Source organism: Brachyistius frenatus, unplaced genomic scaffold (assembly GCF_029030835.1).
Source record: "Brachyistius frenatus isolate BFR_SWC_R1_liver_20210118 unplaced genomic scaffold, ASM2903083v1 Contig_87, whole genome shotgun sequence".
Classification (NCBI taxonomy): domain Eukaryota; kingdom Metazoa; phylum Chordata; class Actinopteri; family Embiotocidae; genus Brachyistius; species Brachyistius frenatus.
The window spans coordinates 1,117,053-1,141,443 of record NW_027210686.1 but is presented as its reverse complement, the minus strand read 5'-3'; the positions used below and the strand labels follow the sequence as shown (position 1 = coordinate 1,141,443).

The window sequence follows — 24,391 nt, the reverse complement described above, 5'->3', positions numbered from 1 at the left end:
TCGGGGCTCCAGCTGATCTCATTCAAGTCCAGTAGAGTCCAGGTGGAGTCGCTGCTATCAGCGAAACTATCTGAGGAACAGCTCTCCGCCTCAGACTGGCTGCAGGGACAAACAGCCGCTGTTTATTTCTCCCCCTCCCTCCTCCTCGCTCTCGTCCAGCCCCGCCCCCTCCTCCCTCCCCCCTCCATGTGTAGTTCCTCCCCTGTCATCACAACACACCTCGTCATGCTCCAACCTGGTACAACCCCTCTGGACTGCCTCCCCCCTCCCATCCTCTTTACTCTTCATCTGGTCTTTCCTCTCCGAGCTGCTCGACTTCTCTTCTTCATTCCTCCTGATATTCATATTCATTCCTGATTCCTGACACCGTTTCCCTTCGTGCCCTCTTTGTTTCAACCTTTTCCTCAATTTTTGCTCTTTTCATTTTGTCCCCGAGGAGAAAAAAAGAAAAGAAAAAAGAAAGCAATAAAAAACAAAATGTTGCTTCTCTTTAGCCAAACTTACTTAAGCTTTAATGCTAACTTGATTACATAACAGCAGTCTGCTGGGTTGAACCAGCTGATGGAAGTCTTATGAGGACACAGATTTTAGATATGTCATCAGCTGAATTAGACGGCTCCGTGATCGCCTTTCACTCTAAGTGCAATCATATTAAGTAATTAATAAGTGCCGGAGTCACAGTTAAGGTGAGGAGAGAAGCTGGACGATCACGAGGTTTATCTGAGGTGAGGTAGAGACTCTGGACACCAGTAAAGTTCAAGTTTCCCAATTGTTGCTTGGTTGGTAACGTCTGATGAAAACATGGAAGGAAAAGTAGAAAAAAATGCAACTAAGTTCAGTTATCGCTGTTTGAACATTTACACCTGAGAACAAAAGACAGTAAACCATTTAAATGCTCTTTTTTTTTAAACTACATTAACCCAACTAGAAAATGGAGCCCAGACAAAAAAAAACTGTCAATGAGTTTAGTAATAAATCTAATCTCTGCTTCATGATTGATGACAAACTACAAATCTATCTGCAAGAGGCCGTACAAGGCCGTCCACGCGAGCTGAGCAGCAACACAATGAGCAGCACTCAAAATCCTCCATGAAGAAGCAGCAGAACAAAAAGCAAAACCTCCCTTCTGTCTGCAGGAGAGCGTGAAAGTATCGTAAACACTTTTTACATCTGTTAATCCTGTTAGCATCAGATTTACAACACATCTCCCCTCTGCTGCTCATCCTGTCCGTCCAAATACACGGTGTTCAATCAGGAAGTCGTGCCGCCGGATATCCAGTTCAAATACAAGAAGACGGCGCGCTAAATCCTAAAGAATTGTTACTTTTATTGAATAAGTGAATATTTCAATTTGGATTTATTTATTTCCTCCATATTTGTCGTCAGTCATTCCACTCCTTTATTTCCTCTCCGCCTCTCACTTCCTCTGATGTCTCTTTCATTTTACTGACAGTATCGCCCTTTTGTTGGTCTCCAACCGTGCGCTGACGGTTTTTAGCAACACCTCAAGGTAAAATCCACCGTGTCAGCGATCTGTCAGACGCCTCGCTGACTGAGGAAGAAGAAACTGCATCGCGGAGCTTTTTCAAGAAAATCATGGCGATACTTTTCCATGGAGCTTATTTCTGACTGAGCAATTGTTTTGTGTCGTACCTATAAATCTCAAGGCTGCAGTTCAGACACAGGAGGCTGTGATGTCACACACTCATCCAGCCTGTCATGTGACCATGTGTAGAAGTTCAAAAGCCTCCACGGCTGTGACGAGCATGTGAGTGTCATTATCTCAGCAGGAGAAAATAAATGTTGTGGGGGTCTGACCTCAGTGACTGTGAAAACACACACACACACACACACACACACACACACACACACACACACACACACACACACACACACACACACACACACACACACACACACACACACACACACACACACACACACACACACACACACACACACACACACACACACACACACACACACACACACACACACACACACAGACAAGGACAGTATTATGTCAGCAAACTGTTTCACTGTTCTGACTTTTAATTTCCTGTGGGACCTTAAAAAACAGCCAGACTCAATGATTACATATTCGTCTAAAATAATCTACATAACAACTGAAAGCACAACAGACATTCACAAAAACTCAAACACTTTTCAAATTTAGTTTGAACTCCTCAGAAAATGTAGTTTTCACATACAGGTGTTTTAACGGCCCCTTTGCTCCAGCAGTGCCGGTATCTAACCGGGGAGTGGAACCGTACAGAGTTGGAGGTTTGTTATGTACCTCGGCTCCGGCTGCAGGAAGGCCAATTAAAACATGGAATGGGATTAACACGACGTGCAGGAAAGTTCACATAAAGACTACCATCGCTAGCTTGCTGTTGATGACAGACCATAACTGGTCAGTCCCTCCACGATATTTCGCGTTCAGCTTTCAGCGCAGGATAAAAGCTCAGCACTTCGTCGAGCTGCTGGCATTCATTGAAACAAGAAAAAAAAAATGCCGTGTTCAGGAAAAAAAACGTCGGTGGACACCGTAGGTAGTTGCAGCGGGGGCAGAGTGTCGGACAGTTTTGCCGCATGATGATTGGTTGAAATTAACCCGGAGTCTACGCCCAGTAGGAGGGAACGATTCCCATGAAGACCCATATTCTTGCAGTGAAATTGGGAGTGGTTCGGATCAGGATCTTCAACCTCTCCTCTCGTCATCAAAACAAACTGCGTGGCAGTCGCTGAGAGAAGGTTTGAGCATCTGTAGACATAAGACTGTTCTAACAGCAATAGTTTGGACCGCAGGGTACAGAACCGAAACCTGCAGAACCAAACAGAACCGTTCGACAGTTCGACGACGGAACGACTTCACATGACTGGAGGCTAAAGTTTACGCAATCAATGCGCTGAAGGGAAGCTGCTTCTTAATTCCTTGTGAGAAGAGAGGAAGCTGAGAGAGGGCTCATTTTGTTTTTCCTGGCATTCCCAAGCCAACAACATTTCATCCGGTTAACACGGAGGGTTTATATCAAACTATCATCCACTCACGCTAAAACAAGCACAGCCTTCATGCTGATGCCAGCAGGCTGACTGTAAACACGGCAGGAGACACTTTCCAGGACGACAGAGTCATGTCAGTCATGTGACCAGTGAGTACATCTCAGGAATTGTTGGCCGTTTTTGACATATTTGGATGCGCAATCATTTGATCCTATTTGAAACAGTGCCTACAGATAAAGGTGATATATTAAAAACAACAAGAGTGATAATCACTGAGAGGAAATTCATCTACAAGTGTTGCGGATTTCAAACAACAGTCCAAGAATATGCTGTTCGATGCAAAAAGAAATCTTCAAGAACCCCAAGATTTAATCACAGGATCTGCAGGTCACTCCTGTTGTTGCGAAAGTGCGAGAGTCCACAATCAACATCAGATTGCAAAAATTGGACGTGTGTGGGAGGTGCTCCAGGAAAAAGATTTGCTGAGTATTAGAGAGAAAAAAAAAATACAGTTTGCCAATAAAAAAATACAAACAAAGAGCCTTTTTGGATTAATCTTCTCTGGACAAACGAATCTAACATCCAGTAGTTTGACCCGATAACTAGTCGACATGTTTGGTACAGACCAAAGCCAGCGGTGGAGACGTTCTGGGTCGGGCTGTCCTCAGGGAGTGAATTCTGCATCATATCAAAGACTGCTTGAAGATAAAGTTTGTCTAAAAGTTGAAAATGAACCAGAAGTGCAGCTTTCAACAGTAAATCCACCAAGAAATGGTTCAAAGAAGAGAAAAAAAAAAGAATTGAATCCTATTAAAACGCACTCAAAGATCCTGCAACTGAAGAATATCTGTACGGCCAATACGACACAGAAGAATATTACTTTTATTCATATTTTTGTTACAAAAACATATTTCTAAGCCGGTTCTGCAGAGCGCTCATGAAGGGGCTTTTTTTTTTTTTACAAATGAAGTTGACTTTATTCATCTTGAGTCCTGCTCAGTCACTCGGTAGTCGCCATCTTGCGATCCCAATAATCAACGCAAATTCAAGCAATCTTTAAATCTTTAAAATTCCAGGGGATTATTGCGCATAAAAGGTCGTCAGCAGAAGCTACGCTGAAAGTATTCTGGCATGAAGTACTCTTGTCAAACGAAACTCACTTTATGAGCAAAAGTAAGTCCTCATTTACAATCAGCACGGTTCTCCTGTCAGCACCAAAACTAACTCTGGGAACCGGAACAAGTCTCTCGAAGTTCAAAACAAGATGAAATAAAAGGTTCAAACTAAAATATTTCTGTGATGTGCAGCAGGATTTTATCACAGGAATTTATTACATATCACTGCTTATCAGGTAGTGCTTAAACATTTTTTATTTGATTTTTTTTTTTTTCTAATTCCTGCATTGTTAAAGCAAAAACTCTGCAAATCCCCTCCGCAAAAATCAAGCATTTTTGACAGCAACAACCCTCCGCAAATTCCTGGAGGGACCGACTACCGAGGAATACCAGCTGAATAATGTCTTCTGGAAAGCGTGCTGTACAAACTAGAGGTGTAAAGGTTCAGAGTGGTTACCGTCCTGGAAGGCAGCGATGCAGGGCCCAAAACTGTCTTGGCCTGAACCCAACGTCCTGAGCGAACTTAGATAACACACCTACAGCTCTTCTTAGTAATAAAGTTCCTGAGTGCAGATTGCGTCACAGGTTCTCTATCGTACGCACGCTGGTACTTCAAAGCACTACGTTTCTCTTCCCGTCTCTGTCGGTGGAGGAACGCTTGGCTAATCCGCCACCACCTGTTCGGTCTTACTGATGTGAAGAGAGCGGTTATCAGGATCTCTTTAAGTTTGCCCTGCAGGCTGCTGTTGGAGAATCCCGCCAACGACCGCTGAGCTGCTGGTGAGAGTGGTGGTGATGCTGCACCGTGTTCACGGGTCCAGAGAGAGGACCGGCAGCAGAACAGGGAACATACACTGATTTACAGTTGATCTTCACAGCTTTGGTTCCACGTTCTCATGTGATGGTATTTATGTGATGGTATTTATCTCATGCACGCTCTCATGTGATGGATAACTGGCACATTTCTCTGAGGACACACCCAGCCTCCAGCCATGATGATGTCATACTGCTGTCACATGAAGCCACAGGTTGATGTGTGTGTGTGTGTGTGTGTGTGTGTGTGTGTGTGTGTGTGTGTGTGTGTGTGTGTCGGGGGTGGCCACGTATCGTCATGGAGTTAGGAGGGCACCGTGGGGATGGGGGGGGCAGACGACTCCCTGTGATGGAGGATCGTGGTAACTGCATGGTGACGCTCATTACTGCACAGGTGCCAGAAGTAATCTGATTACCATCCAGCCATCGTCTTACCTGATGTACTGTGCTGTTCTGGGAGCTCTACAGGGAAAGTCCACTTACGTGGACTGAGGAGAACTACGGCTTACAGAGAAAAAGTTGTCTAAAACCTTTTGGGACTCCATAGGAAGCTGTGTCGAGTCTGACAGCACCTGTAGTCCGACTCTGTTGGGTCTTAAGAGGACAAAAAGAAGCTCCTCAGCTCTGCTAGAGGCTTCATGAGCTGCTATTAGCATGAGATCTAACGAAATAAATGAAGAAATTTCCCAAATCATTTTCTTCCAGTGATTTATTAAATGATGGGATCTGCTGACCTCTGACCAGCAGCCCCCTCAGTGAACTGAGGTGTTACCTGTGGACGCTGCCCTGAAGCAAGTGAAGCCCCGCCCCCTTCTTTTCTTTGGCCATGTTCAGACTGTCAGTCCAAATCTGATTTTTGTCAGATTGTATCTGGATTGAATTTTTAAAGTCTGAACAGCAAAAAAACACATTGCAGGAGGTTTGAAATGAGATTCCAATCAGATTTCTGCAGATCTTCTCGGTCTGGACGCTGCGTTCACTCACAACGCGACACGGTGACGTCGTTTTCAGAGACAGAATCGATGCTACCGCTAGCAGAGCGATGAGAAAGTGTAGATTTTCATGTTGTAGAGGACAACGACAACAACAGTCCACGGAGAGAAGCTGAAATTAACTGTCTGCTGACACTTCCAGCTTACCTGCCTGTACGCCGTTACCACAGCAACCCATGCAGATAGGTTGGTGATATCTGGACACACCAATTCTGATCTGTTTACTTGCAAATAGCAGTGCAGCCAGTCAGTCGTCCTAAAGATCAGACTTAAAAAAATACCATTTGTAAGCAGTCGTCCTCTTTTTGTTCTCTTCTAACTCCCAAATAAAATCACAGAGGGAGAAAGACAGAGTAATCATAACAAATGAGAGGTGTTATCTCTTTTTTATTCTCCGTTACGCTTGATGACACATCACAGCAGCGGTTCATCCCTGGCACCGTCCTCTGGATCCACTCTGGGTCCCGGTGACGGCGTTAAAAGACACAACTATTGAAAAGTGTGATTATATACGATTATTGATAGATAAGTTAATCTTTTTTCTAATGTTTAAATCTCCAACAGCAATTAAATACAGAAAACAATCTATATCTGAGGGTGTTTTCAATAAATAACGTATCGAAACAACAACAAAAACAAGCACTTATTCTGATAAACAAGCCGCTTTCTTCACACAGTTACGATTTTGGATAAAAAGTGTTTCCTCATCTCACAGACTTTGGCAGATCAAATGGCCAAGAGGCTTATGAATGAATACGCTGCTGTTTTCGTGTGTTCTTGTGCTGCTGTGCAGAAGGAAGAATGGCTGCTTGTGAAGGCGTGCAATAGGGATAAAAGCTGTTTGTCCTTTTTACCTGCTGATCCTGATATACTGCCGTCATCGCTTTCTGGGGACAGATTCAGTATCAAAGAAGATGTTTGTCCGTCGGATAAACAGGAAGTGAGCTTTCTCTAACACTTGCTTGTGTTGGTTGCTTGTATATTATATGTATATTATATATATAGATATATACTGTACTGTATGTATATATATATATATATATGTTGACTGTATTTATTGGTTTGTTGTATATAATATATATAGATATTTAATGTACTGTATATATACTGTATACATTTTTTATTTTATTGCTTTTCTATTCTATTATTCTATTCTATTATTATTTTATTCTATTGTTTCTATTATTGCTCTTGTATGTATGCTGCTGTTGCGAAAAAATTTCCCCTCTGGGATTAATAAAGTATATACCTACCTACCTACCTACCTACCTACCTAAGGACCTGATTTACGGAGATCTCAAATAAAGGTATTAAATTGTGTTTTCCTTCTAAAAGTTTGCACATTTATTTTTCACCCGTTTTGCGGCTGATTTACTGAGTAATTGCGTCACTGATATCAGGTGCAAATCTCTGTATTTAAATGAGGGTTTGTGTGTTAAAGTGATTCCAGCAATAGAAAACAGAGCGACCGCAAAAGGGAAAATAAATCTGATCCCATTGAAATTAAGAAATATAAATATAACAAGAACAAAACACTTTATAGAAGATTATCAGCAAGAAAGTCAATAATGTAGGAAAAACAAAAAGGAGAAAAAAGTCTTCCTAATAAAACGAGAGGAGGACGGTGGATGAGATCCTCTAACAAACAGAGATCAGCAGGTCCAGATCTTTCTGTGATGAGCAGCTGATGTTCCATTGAGTTCCTGGAGGTCTCGTGAACCTGATGAAGCTACCTGTGAATTCTGCAGGACTCATTCAGGATGTGACAGCTCACCTGAATAACAGGACTGGAGGGAGATCCAAGCAGAGATACGCTGGAACCACCCAGAGGCAGCAAAATGCTGAGTCGGAAGAAGTATTTTAATTGCTGGTATTTATTGGCTCCTCCTTGTTGTTGGCTGTCAATCATCATTCAGTTCATTCAATAACTCAGAAATATCATCGCTGACAAACGATATGTCTGAATAATGTTTCCCTCCGTCATCAGAAATGTTTAACGGGTGTAAAACCTCGTTCTCTACGTATTCTCTGGTTTCCTGCGTCTCCTTCACAATAAGAGCAGCCGTGTCTCCTTCACAATAAGAGCAGCCGTGTCTCCTTCACAATAAGAGCAGCCGTGTCTCCTCCACAATAAGAGCAGCCGTGTCTCCTTCACAATAAGAGCAGCCGTCTCTCCTGATGTTCATCTGATTAAAACCTTCAGTCGTACTAAAATACACAACAATCACTTCTCCTGTTTCTACTTCCAGGTTCAGTAAATATCGTTGCGGGTGATAAATGGTTCTATTTGCATGTTTCCTCTCAGTATTTTACACCTTCAGGTAGAAACACCCAATATTACATATGATGCAGGCGAACAGGCAGAAGGGACAACGTGTGTTAAAGTGTACATTTGGAAGACAAGGTGCTCTAAAGCATTAATTCACTTTCTACTTTTCAACTACACCATAATATCCACATATACAGCCCCTGAAAGCAATTCAACACACCGATATGTACTTATAGTACACACACACACGCACGCACGCACGCACGCAAGCACGCACGCACACACACACACACACACACACACACACACACACACACACACACACACACACACACACACACACACACACACACACACACACACACACGAATGCAGTCCTTCTACTTAGATTATAATTGAATTGCATGGGTGAAAGCCAACTGTCTCCTGAAATATTCAGAGGCTTTGCACAACAGATAATTCAGACACACACACACACACACACACACACACACACACACACACACACACACACACACACACACACACACACACACACACACACACACACACACACACACACACACGCACACACACGTCCACAAACCAAATTCTATTTCGGCCCTCTTTACTCCAGGCTATGCGAAGTCAAGTGTGCGTGAGCGCGCATGTTTGTATGAAGAATGCTCTGTGACTCAGAAACCGGAGGGGAGGGGTCATGAGGCAGCGCCACCGCCGACACGTGCATGCTCAATGACAGTCGGCGAGAAAACACACACGCATGCGCACAAACACAAAGCAAACAATCCCCTGTTGATGCCACATCCTGAGCTGTCCTCCGCTTTCTGTGGCTCCATCTGCCCTCGCTGCTCCTAATCCAGCTCTCTCCAGTCCATTAATCCACACACACACACACACACACACACACACACACACACACACACACACACACACACACACACACACACAGACACACACACACACACACACACACACACACACACACACACACACACACACACACACACACACACACACACACACACACAGACACACACACACACACACACACACACACACACACACACACACACACACACACACACACACACACACACACACACACACACACACACACACACACACACACACACACACACACACACACACACACACACACACACACACACACACACACACACACACACACACACACACACACACACACACACACACACACACACTCACACACACGCAGACACACACACACACACACACACACACACACACACACACACACACACACACACACACACACACACACACACACACACACACACACACACACACACACACACACACACGCACACACTCACTCATATAGCTGCTTATGCACACACACACAGATACACATTGACATACAGGAAGTCAGCTGAGTCGGTAGAAACTGTCACTTGTGAAGTAAATAAGTAAGAAGAAGAAGCTGGTGTCTGTGTTCATTTCCAGCAGCAGCTTGGAGTTGGTTGATGAAGACAAACACAGGCGCTGTTGTTCTCTCAGCTACGAGCTCATTGACTCCCGGTGGAAACAGCTTTTGAAATAAAAACATATAAAAGTGTGTTTATTGCAATATTTGAAATAAAAAGTCCCGTAGAACTTGAATGAGATTAGTTTTAGTAAATTAATGATTCCTAAGTAATTTAAGTATTTAATCATTTCTCAAAGTGCTCTTGTTTACATTTTACACAACTTATTGATGATTTTGTTTATTTACTAATGTCAGTTGTATTTATTTAAACCGGTCCACCTCAGGACTCTGTGCTGTCCAACATCCTGGGTGGATGATGGTTGACTTGCTCTGTGTTTGTATTTGTCTCCTCATCAACTCTCATCTGACTCTCTGGGAATAAATGTAATGAAGCGACGAGGGCAGTGTGTGTGTGTGTGTGTGTGTGTGTGTGTGTGTGTGTGTGTGTGTGTGTGTGTGTGTGTGCGCACGTGCTGTGAAATGCAGTGAGCACAGATGTTCTTTTACCTTTGCTAAAAATACACTAAATACACTGTAGCCCCTCCACCCCCCTCCCCATCCATCCAGCTGCTGCATCTATTATTATTAACTTTTCATTTTATTACTGAAATTATCCAAACTTGTAGTTAAAATAAAGAGTCAGTGCACATCTCCCTTTTTCATCCATTCTCACCTGCAGATATTCTTTCATCTGTCAAACTGATAATCTCTGCTTTCCTTTCATGTTTACATCAAAGGTGGACACACACACACACACACACACACACACACACACACACACACACACACACACACACACACACACACACACACACACACACACACATAATCGCTCCGTCTCACCCTTTCTCATCCCCCTCTGATGAGTTGCTGTCCTGCTTGTTGGACATTGGCTCCATTCAGCCTCCGTCCCGTCCAGTGGCCAATCACAGGACAATGAGGCGGTCCCCGAACTCGCCAGCCTGCTCAGCATTCGCTGGCAGCGCCTTCAGTAGTCAGCCATCGGAGACTGTGGGCTGTGATTGGCTGGGAGGAGCACGATGGGCGGGACAGAAAGCTGGAGGGGCAGAGGGAGAAGACGCAGTCAGTTTGTATCAAAATATGACACTGCATTTTAAATTCAAACTATTATATAACATTACAAAGGATGTTTTTTTAATCATGCCCTTCTGAGTATTACATGTTTACATGTGACCACAGAAATATTTCAGGTTTTTGCACATTTTCTACGAAAACAATGTTTATGGTGTTTGTGCTCAGGGTTGTCCATGGAGTAAAGCCTCCACCGTCAGGCCGACACCATGCCCGCTATGATGAAGATAAAACATCCTGAGGACGACGCAGCAGTCCAGCTTCCTCTTCAGGACTCGACACGCTCATTTGAGATCAGTAAGGTGGAAGACCGCTGGTTTGAAAGAGGAGTGAAGGAAGCCTGTAAGGACACAAGGTCTCAGACACAATTTAAACATCCCAAGTCTCCTTCGACTTCTTCACTCCAACTTCAATCCTCCACAAAAATATACTTAATCAATTATATATATTTTTTTAAATAACCATTTTTTTTTATCCTTCCTATCTGAGACTGAGCACACGGCCTGGCGTGTGCATTTTCTCTGACACGTGTCTTAGCTGCTGCTTGCGTGTGTGTGTGTGCGTGTGTGAATGTGTGTGTGTGTCTGTGCATGTGTGTGTGTGTGTGTGCGTGTGTGTGTGCATGTGTGTGTGTGTGTGCATGTGTGTGTGTGTGTGTGCATGTGTGTGTGTGTCCACACCTGCTGCCTGTCAGCTGCAGCTTGTACCACCGAATCAATGAGTTTCTCTGATGATAATAACTCGTTCATAGACACTTGCACCGAGACAGAGGAGCGACAGCGAAGGAGAGAGAGAGAGCAGCGCGGGGAAAACTTCGCCCTGCGTGTGGTGAAGTATCAGCCAATCAGCAAACATCAGTGATGTCATCAACCAGCAGTGATGTCATCATCCATCAGTGATGTCATCGTTGGTTTATGAACGTTATGAAGCCTCCAGTTCAGATTCTGTCCGTCACCATCTTTACTAGTTCGGAGCAGTTTGGAGCAGGAAGTGACCATATTTGGACGAGCTGGGGGAGGAGCCAGAGGTGGATCTGACCGATCTGATCAGAAACCTGACGATACTACGTCCCGCCCACCGATAGCTGGAACCTGACTGCACCGCAGGCCTGTCAATCAAACAGACACGCCCCCAAAAACAGGTCTTCTTGAATCTTCTTTTCTAATGAATGAGGGATTATTTTCAGATGGACCTCCAGAAAACTAAGAAGAAGGAGTGACTTTAGCTAACAACACCGAGATAACTGATGGACACATTTTATTCACTTTGGATTTGATGAGAGAAGTTGAATGGGAGTCTATGGAGCCGGAGGCTTTTTGGAGCCGACCTCTAGTGGCACTCGCTGGTATTGCAGCTGAAGACACTTCTGGATCAGAACTATTTTACAGACCTGAAGCTACAAACTCTTTTATATACAATCTGTGGTATCACCATGACAGAATTAGAGCCTATACGGTGTTTCTGCTATGATAATACAGTACAAATGTGATCACAGATCGTCTCCCAGTATATTTAGCTTTGACTTCATTGACAGTTTGACTTCATGCTTTTAAAAGGATGGAAATGTCACGACTAGTTTCACAGCGTTTGGCTTCAGGGGGAATTTCTTCTGTTTTGACAGTGAAACCCTTTCTGCATACTAAAAACTGGTTTCCAGGATCAGACTCGTTGACCCCGTTCACTCTCAACTCCGTTTGAGACGGACTGAGAGGCTCGTCTGCTTTCACAATACCACCTCTGTGTTGCCTTCACATGCTCCAATCCTGCATCCATCAGAGGAGAGACGCTGGCCAAATTAATCATTTAATATAAGCTACTTACAAGTCTTCTGAAAGGAATTTAGACTAAATTGCACTCAGTCTTTAACCAGGTTTTTATAGTCTATAGTTCACAGCTCCATTCAGACCATGAAGACAGAACTGAAGGCAAATTAAAGCTTCACTACCGCTTGCAGCGTTTTCAAGACTTCAATGTGGAACTAAAAAGCTGTTTGTGCTGCGATTTTGCAGCTTTGTTAGAAACAACGAGTGAACAGTGTAACAGGCTTAAACAACTCTGGGAGAAGAACAGTGTAAACATGTGGAGCATCTCATCAGTTGTTATGGGGATGTGGATTTGCTGCCTCCCATCTCGGAGTTTCAGACATCAAATGATTTTTTTTTTCTATTCTTGTCATATTATGTAAGTCTGAAAAAAACTTTTATGTCACAGGCTTGAGCATTTTCTGTCCAAAATAATGATGACTTTCAGCTTTTTTTTTTGTTGCCAATTCCTGTCTTCAAAGGAACATGTATGTATTTCAAATAGTTGGGTTTGAGCTGGGCGATATGGACTCATAATAGAACCATGATATCTCAGGTTACTTCTGCAATAATGACATTCTTGAAAATATGACAAAACACTTAAAAAAATTGAATTATCAATTTAAAAAAAACCATACAATTACAACAAAATAGGTGCATTTAAGTTTTATGTCAACATAAATGGAGCAGTTTGCCTTCAAATATCAACTAAATAGTGTTTATATAGTAAAACAATGACAGTGAGATTCAGATTCTGTATAAAATAGATGTTTCCACTACACTCTGTATTGTATGATGTGATTATGTCAAGTCGGGATATTTTCATTATGACAATATGATTATTTTTGATCATATTGAAATCATGCCACTGTTATCATGAGTGATATACTGTATGGCACCGCCCTTCCTGAGATCCAAACAATTCCTGTCAGAAAAGTTTGTTTGTCAGTCGACTGGCCACCATGAAGCTCACTGTAACCATGGTTACCGAGCCCCTGCTCACTTCTGTCTAGTCACACTTCCAGTGAGGTTTAATCAGAAAGGAAGCTGCATCAACTGGTGTTGATTGACAGGAAGAAAAGTGCCACCTTGTGCATTTCCACAGCTGAAACTTTTAATGATGGATATGTTTTACTTATCTTAAAGAACACTTTCATTGTATTTATTTTATACTTGAGAGTACAGTTCATGCAGAAGAGAACAGGTCAGTCAGACAATAGTGCATTTCAGACAGTTGTGCTATGTATTTTGTTTTCAACATTGTTTCTGTATTTGAAACATCAGAGCCAGTGAGGTCCTACTGAATGTTTACAATTTTTTGAATATACGACAAAAATGTAAAAGTATGCATTTTTTTTAGTTTTCTTTGCAGAACTGAAAACCTGTCGAACCGTGACGCTTGACCCAGTTACGTACTGTAACTACAACTACGCTGCAGATATTTAGGGATGAAGGAGTAACTACACCTCCTCTCGGCCTGTCCGTGGTGCATCCTGTAGGACGTCTCTACGCTGCAGATCAGGGCCTCGTCTCACAAACCGGATCATTCTGAACTGAAACCACCAAGAAGCTCCTCAAAAAAACAACCGACCACGTAGATTGGGCGTCTTCATACAGCAGAGAATATTCTGAGTGACTGATGTGTGAAGAACACACTCTGACGTCATCACTGAAACCAAACCAAATCTAAATCACCTGGAGCTCCTTCTGCCCGTCGTGTTCCCACTCGTTTGACGAGGAATGTTTCTCAAAGGTTTGACAGAAATAATGCACTCTTGGTTATTAATCATTATTAACCGTGTCATGTTTCAGCGACTGCCGGCTTCAGTGTGGATTATCCTGCTAACACCATGGACACTTGCCAGAGATTAAAATATTACTCTCTATTCATAGTTTCACTCATGATCCTTCTGTAGAGCTGCTCTACCTTTTAAATCCATCAACTCACTCAAGTTACTGTTATACTCAACTGTAAATACTTTAATAAACATATAAGACATGTCATTGTAAAGACATGTGTCCCCCCTTCATGCAGAAATGAAACCACAGACCCCTCACAGGTTTGGCTCCTCCCCCTCCGCTGCATGCAGATTTCCCTGCGCGGAGCAGGCGAGCCAGATGAGGGCACCAGCACCAGCACAACACCAGCGGTCTGCATGTGGACGAGTCCTCAGCTGACCCGGTTCCTGCAGAGCCTTTCACAGGCTGTTCTCAGCATTTAGCACCACAGGATGAATGAGTGAAGCAGCTTATGAAGTGGAGCTGATTCTAATGAAATTGATTTGGAAATTTAACAAAAAAACAGTTGCCTAGAATCAATATAAATATTTGTACTATAGCTGTAACAGTCACATTGCTATGGCTTTGAAAAACAAAAGAGAAAACAATGATTACAGCTAGCTTCATATCGTGAAGAATAATGCCATCTTTAAATTACATTATATATTATTAATCTTTATAATATCCCAAAAAGTAGAGAAACACCCTGTAAAATTACCCTTTTTAACGAAACCATCTGTCCAAATCCAAAACACATTTAAATGATTAGAACATGATACTGAGAAAATGAGAATTTTTTTGGGGGGGGGGCATTCTTGCGTGAAAAAGGTTTCTGTGTGATCGACTGATCCTTTATTCAAGCAATCCTTCCAGTCCAAGTTATGACACCATACATATTATTTCATGATTAATTCATCAGCAGATTATCAAAGTTACTCTCAGCATTGATTCAATCTATAAAACCAATTTTGGGGGCTCTGAAATGTAATATAATATTCACAGTTATGTTTTCATTCACCAGAATCTAAGACTTGATGTTTCCGTGACTTCAGAATGAGCTTTTCATATCTCCATGGAGAGCCGGCTTGTCTTCCTCAGAAGGAACAAACCAAACACCGCTTCTCGAGAAGGCGTTTCACATTTCTCAGGAGTTTCACGACGAGCGATGTACAGCTGCAAACCCTGCAACCTCAAAGATGGATGAACAGAATCCTTCACGGCTCCTGTTCGCCTTCACTCAGTGTGCGCAGATCAATGAAAATACAAACAACCTCTGAGTGAGTGTTTTGGAGCGAGTCGGACTGTAAGCTGCTATCCATGACGGTAGTCGTGTACATAAATGAGCCATCAGTCATTTTGAACCCACAATGAGTAAATAAGCAAATTCATATTTATGTTCTGAAATGTGATTTTTATAGTGCAATAATGGCATTGATTGTTTTTCAGCACCAACCATATTTAGAAGAGGCTATTTTCAAGGAAAATGACTGATTACTCCTTAAAGTCCCGTGCAGTGATCTGTTGGTGACTGAAGACCTGCTGCAGGAATGTGATCTGACAGAAGTAAAGAAGCAAATGAAATGAGAGAAGCGTGTCTTTCTGTCAGGTAAGTAGAAAGATTTTCTCAGAACCTGAATCTGCACCATTTTTTTCTGTTTATTTCTGTAATAATGTCGGTGAGTTAATTAGAGAAGATTGGTCGATTGCTGGTTGGTAAAAGTAAGAGTGAGTTTAAGCTGGTTAAAGGTTTATATAAACTTGTAATTCTCAGACCTATGAATGTTGGAATTGTTCAATTTTTTCACAGCTTTCTCCTTCATTGTGTAAAACCTGAATCTCCAGTATTTAGGCTTATTCATAGTTCTGCATATCATTATTTTATTTTAAAAATAAAGTCTATTGTTGTAAAATAAAATGGCTATCCTCTATGGACAATTTGAAAAGGGTATTTTCAAGCTACCAGATTTGTACTGAAAAAAATAAAACATTTTTTGGCTGTAAGAAGCTGTTATATTTGAGTCGTACCGTCAAATGCACGACAAAGCAAACATGCTCAATCAACAATTGTTGGCCTGTTGTTGTATAGTGTGTGTAAATGATTAAATGATTATAAAATAAACAACAATGAAAAATTACGATACAGCATTATTAATTTTAAACAATATGATCGCTATTATTAGATATAGAAGTAGCAACCAGTGCATTGGTAATATTTGATCCACCAATAGAGTCACATTCACCAGTTGAAAATGAAATAACCCAGAGTATGGGTCATATTTAACTAATATGGAGGTCGCTTTACTCACTGGGTTGTGAAGAATGAACAACACAACATTCTGGGACAGAAACCAAGACCCAACATGCAGGTTTGAACCCTTGTTGACTTGGGGAGGGGGGGTATTTCTTAACAGCACTTCTTTGTGTGCAGTCAGCAGATTAATGAAAATGATTCGTAGTAGCAGCCCGACTTGTTATTGACCAACAGGCCAAAACCAAAGGATATGTAATTAAAGTCATATAAAACAGAGCAGCCGATTAGATATCTGGGACTAAAGAAGTTTGCTCAATAGATGGCTTAAATAATGAATTAATTATTAAACAACTGATTACTGTATGGTTATTTGTGAGTGTAATGTCACCCAGCGCAGGAGTTCTCCATGTGAAGCTGTGCGCTACATATCCTATCAAAACTTTATTTATAGGATTTAATCTTTGGTTTTGCTCTCTTTATTTTAATAATAATAATACAAAACTAAAAACTGAAGTGACCACTGTCTTATGACAGAATATTACCGGTTTAATGTTTGCTCTTATGTGAAAAGATATTTTTTTTACTGCTGTCTGCCTTTGAACCAAATAAAATACAATAATAAGAGCAGGTGAGCTCCACTTCTCCAGATGTGACAGTAGATGGCATCAGAGTGTGAGATCTGAGCGACTTCATACCCGGTAACACTTTATTCTCTCCACACTGTTTTTAGATCAATATTTGATGGTAATAGACAAAATATATACAAAGATTGTCAAAAATACATAATAATATTGTCACTATGGTGTTTTAGCATTTATATTAGAAATAAATGGAAATATGAGCTTGTACAATTTCCAAATTAAAAAACAGATACCATTAATATACCAATGGAAATGTAACATATATATTTTTAAATCCCAAACTTGCAAAACAATAAAACTGGAAGTCCAGAAGGTTTCTGGAACAAACTGCGCTGACATGTTTTCTTTTCATGTCCAGGTCTGACTCCGAGACTCAATCTTCTCTTTTAATAAATATTATCAGGAGGTAAATACTTTAGTGCTTCCCCAGAAATCTTTTAGTAACAGCAAGGAAACGTATAACTGGAGGTTGTCTCGGCCTCTCAGGAGGAAGGACACGCAGGGAGGGGGGTTCAAAATACACTCGTAAAAAGTGACATCCCATCATTACAAATATGTTCAATGAATCAAAGCATAAACAAATGTAAGTGTTAATGCTGTTTCATATTGTAACTATGAGTCCATCTACTCTCTCTCTTTTTTTTTTTTTTTTAACTAATTCTCTGTCAAAGATGAATTCAACAGTTGTATTTTTTGTGAACTTTCTGCTTTGAGCTTTTACTACAATGACATTTTCAGATCTGTCTGTGTTGTCTATATATATAATTGCTTTTGTAACTCTCCTGACCATATACAGTCATCATACAGAATAATTACTATATTACAGTGATTTTAAAATGCCAAAACGTCCAAAAAAAAATCTCCCATTAGGTGAACAACACTTTTTGAATGACAACAATGTGAAAGAAAGTGTAAAATTAAAATACTGTATACCATGTGTGTAAATATAAAATAAAATATAACGTGTATTTGTAAAGAGTCAGCCCTCTCAAGTAGTTAGTCATTATTTATCACCACGAAAGCAAAACAATCGTTCCAATACTGTTAATTAATGAGTAAAAAAACAAGGACACATTTCAGTCAAACTTATGAAACCTCGTCACACGCACACACACACACACACACACACACACACACACACACACACACACACACACACACACACACACACACACACACACACACACACACACACACACACACACCTCTTCTTCTCAACATATGAACAATAAGTATGTAACGCTAAAACAACACAGACAATGATGGACACACTGTTTGCAGCTGAGCACACACACACACACACACACACACACACACACACACACACACACACACACACACACACACACACACACACACACACACACACACACACACACACACACACACACACACACACACACACACACACACACCTAGTCTGTCTCAGGCAGACTTTGGATGCCATCCAAGCTGATTAGATGGAGTGAAGAAGCGCAGCGTGATGACAGATGAATGTTGCCCCACCCCCCCACCCCCACCAGGCCTCTCTCTCTCTCTCTCTCTCTCTCTCTCGCCTCTCAGTGCATCACAACACAAACATTGCACATCTCTCATTTTACCTAATTGTAATGCCATTATTCCAAGGGGGGGTGGGGTGGGGCAATGTTCTTGAATATGAATATATTAAATATTGAATGTGCTGCCAGTCCACAAAGTAGATGATGAGATATGTCACAGGACAGGTGAGACGTTTGACCTGATGGTGGCGATAGAGGAACTTTTAGTTCATCACGTGACTCATTCAGAAACAACGTGAATGTCTGAACCAAAGTTTGTTGTGATGTTGAGATGTCTCACAAAATAGATTGTTACTCTGAGCAACGTAAATGTGAGTACAAAACTTTATGGCAATCTATACATCATAATCAATACAAGTGTCTTGGCAAGAAAAATGTCCTCTTCATGGAAACTCTAAAGAAACAGTCAGAAAAGTCACGCGATGCATCCTGTTGAATTTACCGAAGTCGCCGTATCAGTCGGAGACGTCGACTCCTGTTTAACCATTTTCTGATCCTGGGACAGCGACAACTGCAACGAGTACTGAAGTAAAGGAACGATTTGATTATTTATTTATTTATTAATTATTTGATTGATCCATATGAACAGCGCCCTCTTGTGGTATTCATGATGTCACAGCTCAAAATCTTCGACAAGCCTCCAGTTCACAAGTTGACATGTTTGCATTTACAGAAAGATCAGAGGTCATGGAAATGAATTTTTCGTTGGATGTTAATTGTTAGTTGTAAATTTATTCACGCAGAGTTCGTCTCCGTAACTTCGATAACGTCTGAGGAGCATGTTAGGTTAGGTTAGGTAGTTACTTTATTAATCCCTGAGGGGAAATTTGTTCGCTACAGCAGCATACAGGAAGCAATAAGATAATAATAGAATAATAGAAAGCAATAAAATAGTAAAATAGCAGTAAAAAAATATAAAATATAAAATGCACAGTATATACAGTACAGTATATATCTATATATATTATATACAAACAACCAAGAAACACAGTCAACAGTGTTATTGTTATGTGATGGATTTTGCCAGAGGTGAGTTGTACAGTCTTATTGCAGTGGGCAGGAATGATCTCCTGTATCTGGAATGATCTCCTGTATCAGGAATGATCTCCTGTATCTGGAATGATCTCCTGTATCAGGAATGATCTCCTGTATCAGGAATGATCTCCCGTATCAGGAATGATCTCCTGTATCTGGAATGATCTCCTGTATCTGGAATGATCTCCTGTATCAGGAATGATCTCCTGTATCAGGAATGATCTCCTGTATCTGGAATGATCTCCTGTATCTGGAATGATCTCCTGTATCAGGAATGATCTCCTGTATCTGGAATGATCTCCTGTATCAGGAATGATCTCCTGTATCTGTCCTTGTGACAGCAGCTGGAGGAGTCTTTTGGAGAACGTCCTCCTCTGTCCCTGCAGCAGGTGGTGGAGAGGTTGGACAGGATTATCCAATATGGACAATAGTTTGTTCAGCGTCCTCCTCTCCACCACCTTTTCCAGACTGTCCAGTTTGTAGCCGATGATGGAGCCGGCCTTCTTAACCAGTTTGTTAAGTCTGTTGGTGTCACCGGCTCCAATGCTGCTCCCCCAGCAGACTACTAGAAGTACAGTTCACTGGCCACAACAGACTGGTAGAACATCTCCAACATCTGGCTGCACACATTGAAGGATCGAAGTTTCCTCAAGAAAAAGAGTCGACTCATCCCCTTCTTGTAGACAGCGTTGATGTTGGTCTTCCAGTTCAGTCTGTTGTCTATGGACACACCCAGGTACTTGTACTCCTCAACCATGTCCACCTCCTCTCCCAGAACTCTCAGCGGTTGTGGAGCCGTCGTCTTCCTCCTGAAGTCAACCACCATCTCTCTGGTCTTGGCCACGTTCAGGAGCAGGTGATTCCTTCCCGCCCACTCCACAAAGTCCTCCACTACTGCCCTGTACTCGTCCTCCCGTCCATCCCTTATACATCCTACCACTGCAGAGTCATCAGAGAACTTCTACAAATGTCTTGACTCTGAGTTGTTCTGGAAGTCAGTTGTGTAGAAGGTGAACAGGAAGGAGACAGAACAGTTCCCTGAGGAGCTCCAGTACCACTGACCACCGTATCAGACAGCACACTGCCCAGATGGACAAACTGTGGTCTGCCTGTCAGGTAGTCAGTGATCCAGGAGATGGTGGGCGTGTCCACCCCCCCTCCACCCCCACCACCCGCAGCTTCTCACTCAGCAGCAGTGGTTGGATGGTGTTGAATGCACTGGAGAAATCAAAGAAAGTGATTCTCACAGAGTCACCGGTTCCATCCAGGTGAGACTGAGCTCGTTGCAGCAGGTAGATGATGGCGTTGTCCACTCCCACATGAGGCTGGGACGGTATGTTGACCTTCTGACTCATCTTTTCCCTCCTCTCTTTGCGTTTGTATTTTCTGCATTATGTTAGCGCCGTGTTAGCTTGTTAAATTGTTAGCCTCGTGTGGCTTCAAGACGCCGTCCACGTTGCCTGGCAACAGCGTTTTTACGACATGCGCAATGAATGTTTCATAGTATCACAAGTCAATGTATAAAACGTGTCCGTGATGATAGCAGTGCTGATGATGTGCACTGAAATGAAACAATGAACTGATCCATCGTTTTAACACAGAATGTCAGAAGAAATCTGATTTATAGAAAGTTCATATTAAACTCAAGAGGGACCAGATAACCCAGATACCAGGAGGTTCATCCTCAGAGGACACCGAGCCGTGGATATGTAAAGTGTGCGTGATGTCTGAACTTTTTGTCCTGAACAGCAGACGGTCCCGACGGAGAAGATCTCCAAAAAGGTCATTTACTCTGACATAACTCAGTTATTGTTTGTGAATTGAAGCGTTGCTGAACTGAATGTTCACAAACGCTGATGTTAGCTCGTTGACGTAGCCAATGCTCAAAACCGTACGAAGCTACTGTCCTGATATTTCAGAAGCTTTCTAATAAAAGACTTTGAGTTGAAAGACATCGTTTTGTTTGATTTACTATTTTGATGACTGAAGCCCCTCCATCTATAAAAATAATACATTTTGCAGAACAATTTGTTTGATGAGATTTCTCCACAGAAAATGTCTGTTAAAAATCCTTAAAATGACTCCTACACATGGTTCCCCATTAAAAATAGTCTGAATATATGAACTTTTAACATGAATAGTGAATTTTCAGAAGTTTTGGATGTCTCCTATTTCAATAAAAAGTACACTTGAATGTTGAACATGGTGTTACTTTAAGATTGCCTGATGAATATGAACCTTGAAAATGTGGTTGCACAGAGTTTTACATTCAGGAGGCTTCACTGTGACAGTGAGGTGATGATAAACATACCGACTGGCTTTCATTTACTTTGAGTAAGTACAAGGATGTAATGAACAATGTACACGCTGGCACACATATTTGCATAAAGTCAATCAACGAAGAAATATTCATGAAACACTCGCTGCAGTTAGAATTTACATTTTCCTCCCATTCAACCTTCAAGATACAAATAAAATCTCACATCATAAAATGAAAGAGATCAAAGTTCTTCAGCTCCCTCCATATCCCTTCAGCTTCTCCTCCTTCTCCGTTTTCCTCCCCTCCATCCTCTCTGTTCTCTCCCTCTCTAATGATCAGTCACTGTGAGTGCTGCCAAGAATGTAAGCCTGCCCTGGCTGACCTTGCTTTGGCCTCTCCTCTGTGTGGATGTGGATGTGAGAATGACAGCACTCCTCCTCATCTCTCTGCCTATTGTTGATGTTATTCATTCAGCACAAGCTGCTGGAAACATGTAGGAACAATCATAATTCAGTCTTGTTGACCCAGCAAGAAAAAAAACAGGGCTGACTATATGAAATTATGATAATAACAGATTGCTTTGCTTTATTATAATGCATATTATTTAAATTGTATGCGTGTTCTTAGCAGCTACTAATTTCTACTGTGTACTGTAGCTACGGATTCTGTCAGCTGAAATAACGGCTCTGATTAGTCGAGTTTATCCGCTGTAAGCAAAAGCATGTGGCTCATTGTAAAAACCTGCGCTTTGATTAAAAGCTCATCAGCAGATTTTTTTTTAACCGAAAAAACGTTAAAAGGGTTTTAAAAATCAATCTGTTATGTAATACACACGGCCGTTCACTAGAGGGCAGCGTATCACCGTCACGTCTTTGGCTCAAGAGACGTAGCCCGGTCCCACGCTTTCGGAAAACAAAACCACGTTCAAGTCCAAACAAAAGGCACCTAAAGTCTGATAAGTATTATATGATTAGTATTGATGCTGTTAGAATCCCATTAATAACCTTGTTAAAGTTTGTGAGCAGCAACGACCACCTGTTAGAAAACAAGAGCAGCATACGACTGGAACATGAAACGCTGGAGGGCTTTTCATTTGAGACGAGGGCTTTTCATTTCATCAGACGGGGAGAAGTAGCAGCAGCAATGTGGTGGTGATGCACAGCTGTGTTCACCCGTTGCTCTGCGTCCCTACCTTCACCTACCGACTGGATCCCCGGGACCAGCTGGAGGAAAGTGTGTGGAACAGGCGTGTCTGGGTTTCTCTGGTTGACCAATGGTGTTTTTTTCTACAACTGATTATTTCAAAGGTCGATTGTCTGCATCCAGAAGGGCATCGATTCTTTAAAGAAAAGCCGTAGATTAAGCCGATGTTTTATGATATAGCCTGTTTATGTCCATCGTAGCAAGAAGAGCTACGACAAAACCACATATCGACTGCATTCAGTTTGTGTTGTTCGCTTCACTAAAGATCCATTTTGAATTGTACAAACAGGGTCAGTATTCCTGGTTTGTTTACTACATAAAACAGCTTCAGTTTGGTATTTAGTCACAGTCACATACAGCCATTGTAACTGATCTGAACTGCACGTCCACCAATACAATGGTACTACGATAAAGGACGAGCCACAGCTTGCTGGATAGCACGCTAGCTTCAGTCTACAACACGATACATTGACATCTTTCACGACATCTGTGGACGATTTGAGTTAAGTTTTTCATGTTTTAAACACTAACATCCTGCCACTTTATTTAAAGAGCAGATTTATTTTCTGATTTGGCACAAATTATTATTCAAAGTTTAGTACTTTTATATATTTTAAAACATGTCTGAAGGAGATGTTTAACATAAAAATATGACAGTAATTAGTTTTGCTGATGAGATCCAGAATTCACTCTCCTCCACTTCTGAAACCAAACCTACGGCACTCTTGAATCTTTCTCGTATATATATATATATATATATATATATATATATATATATATACACATCATGAAGGAATCCCTCTTTGTGCCATAAATCAGGAAACCACATGTCAGTATATCGTGTAAAATGCTGAAAAAGAAACTGCTTGTCTTTGGCTAATTGCATACATTTCCAAAAATGAGTCTGCTTTTTTTTTTTTAACTGCAACACAGGTTATCAAATCAAAAATAATAGTATATTTTTAGTGTTAAATAAAACCCTATGTACATCATTGCCTCCTTTAATGTGCAGTAAATGTTTAGTAAAACTTTAATAAATAAAAAGTGCTGCAAAAAGAGGCGACATACTG

General features: G+C 41.5%; 1 protein-coding gene across 3 annotated transcripts in view; it reads right to left on the bottom strand.

Annotated features, from left to right (window-relative positions):
• The window catches only part of LOC138627504 (thyroid hormone receptor alpha), a 92,548-nt gene that overhangs the window by 17,305 nt on the left and 50,852 nt on the right, over nucleotides 1–24,391 (bottom strand). For all 3 annotated transcript variants that reach the window (XR_011311392.1, XM_069709887.1, XM_069709888.1), the window contains one exon: nucleotides 10,543–10,756. Coding sequence is in view for 2 of the 3 variants with exons in the window: in XM_069709887.1 (XP_069565988.1) it covers nucleotides 10,543–10,598 (56 nt within the window). In the remaining variant the exon portion in view is untranslated. The remainder of the gene's footprint in view (nucleotides 1–10,542; nucleotides 10,757–24,391) is intronic.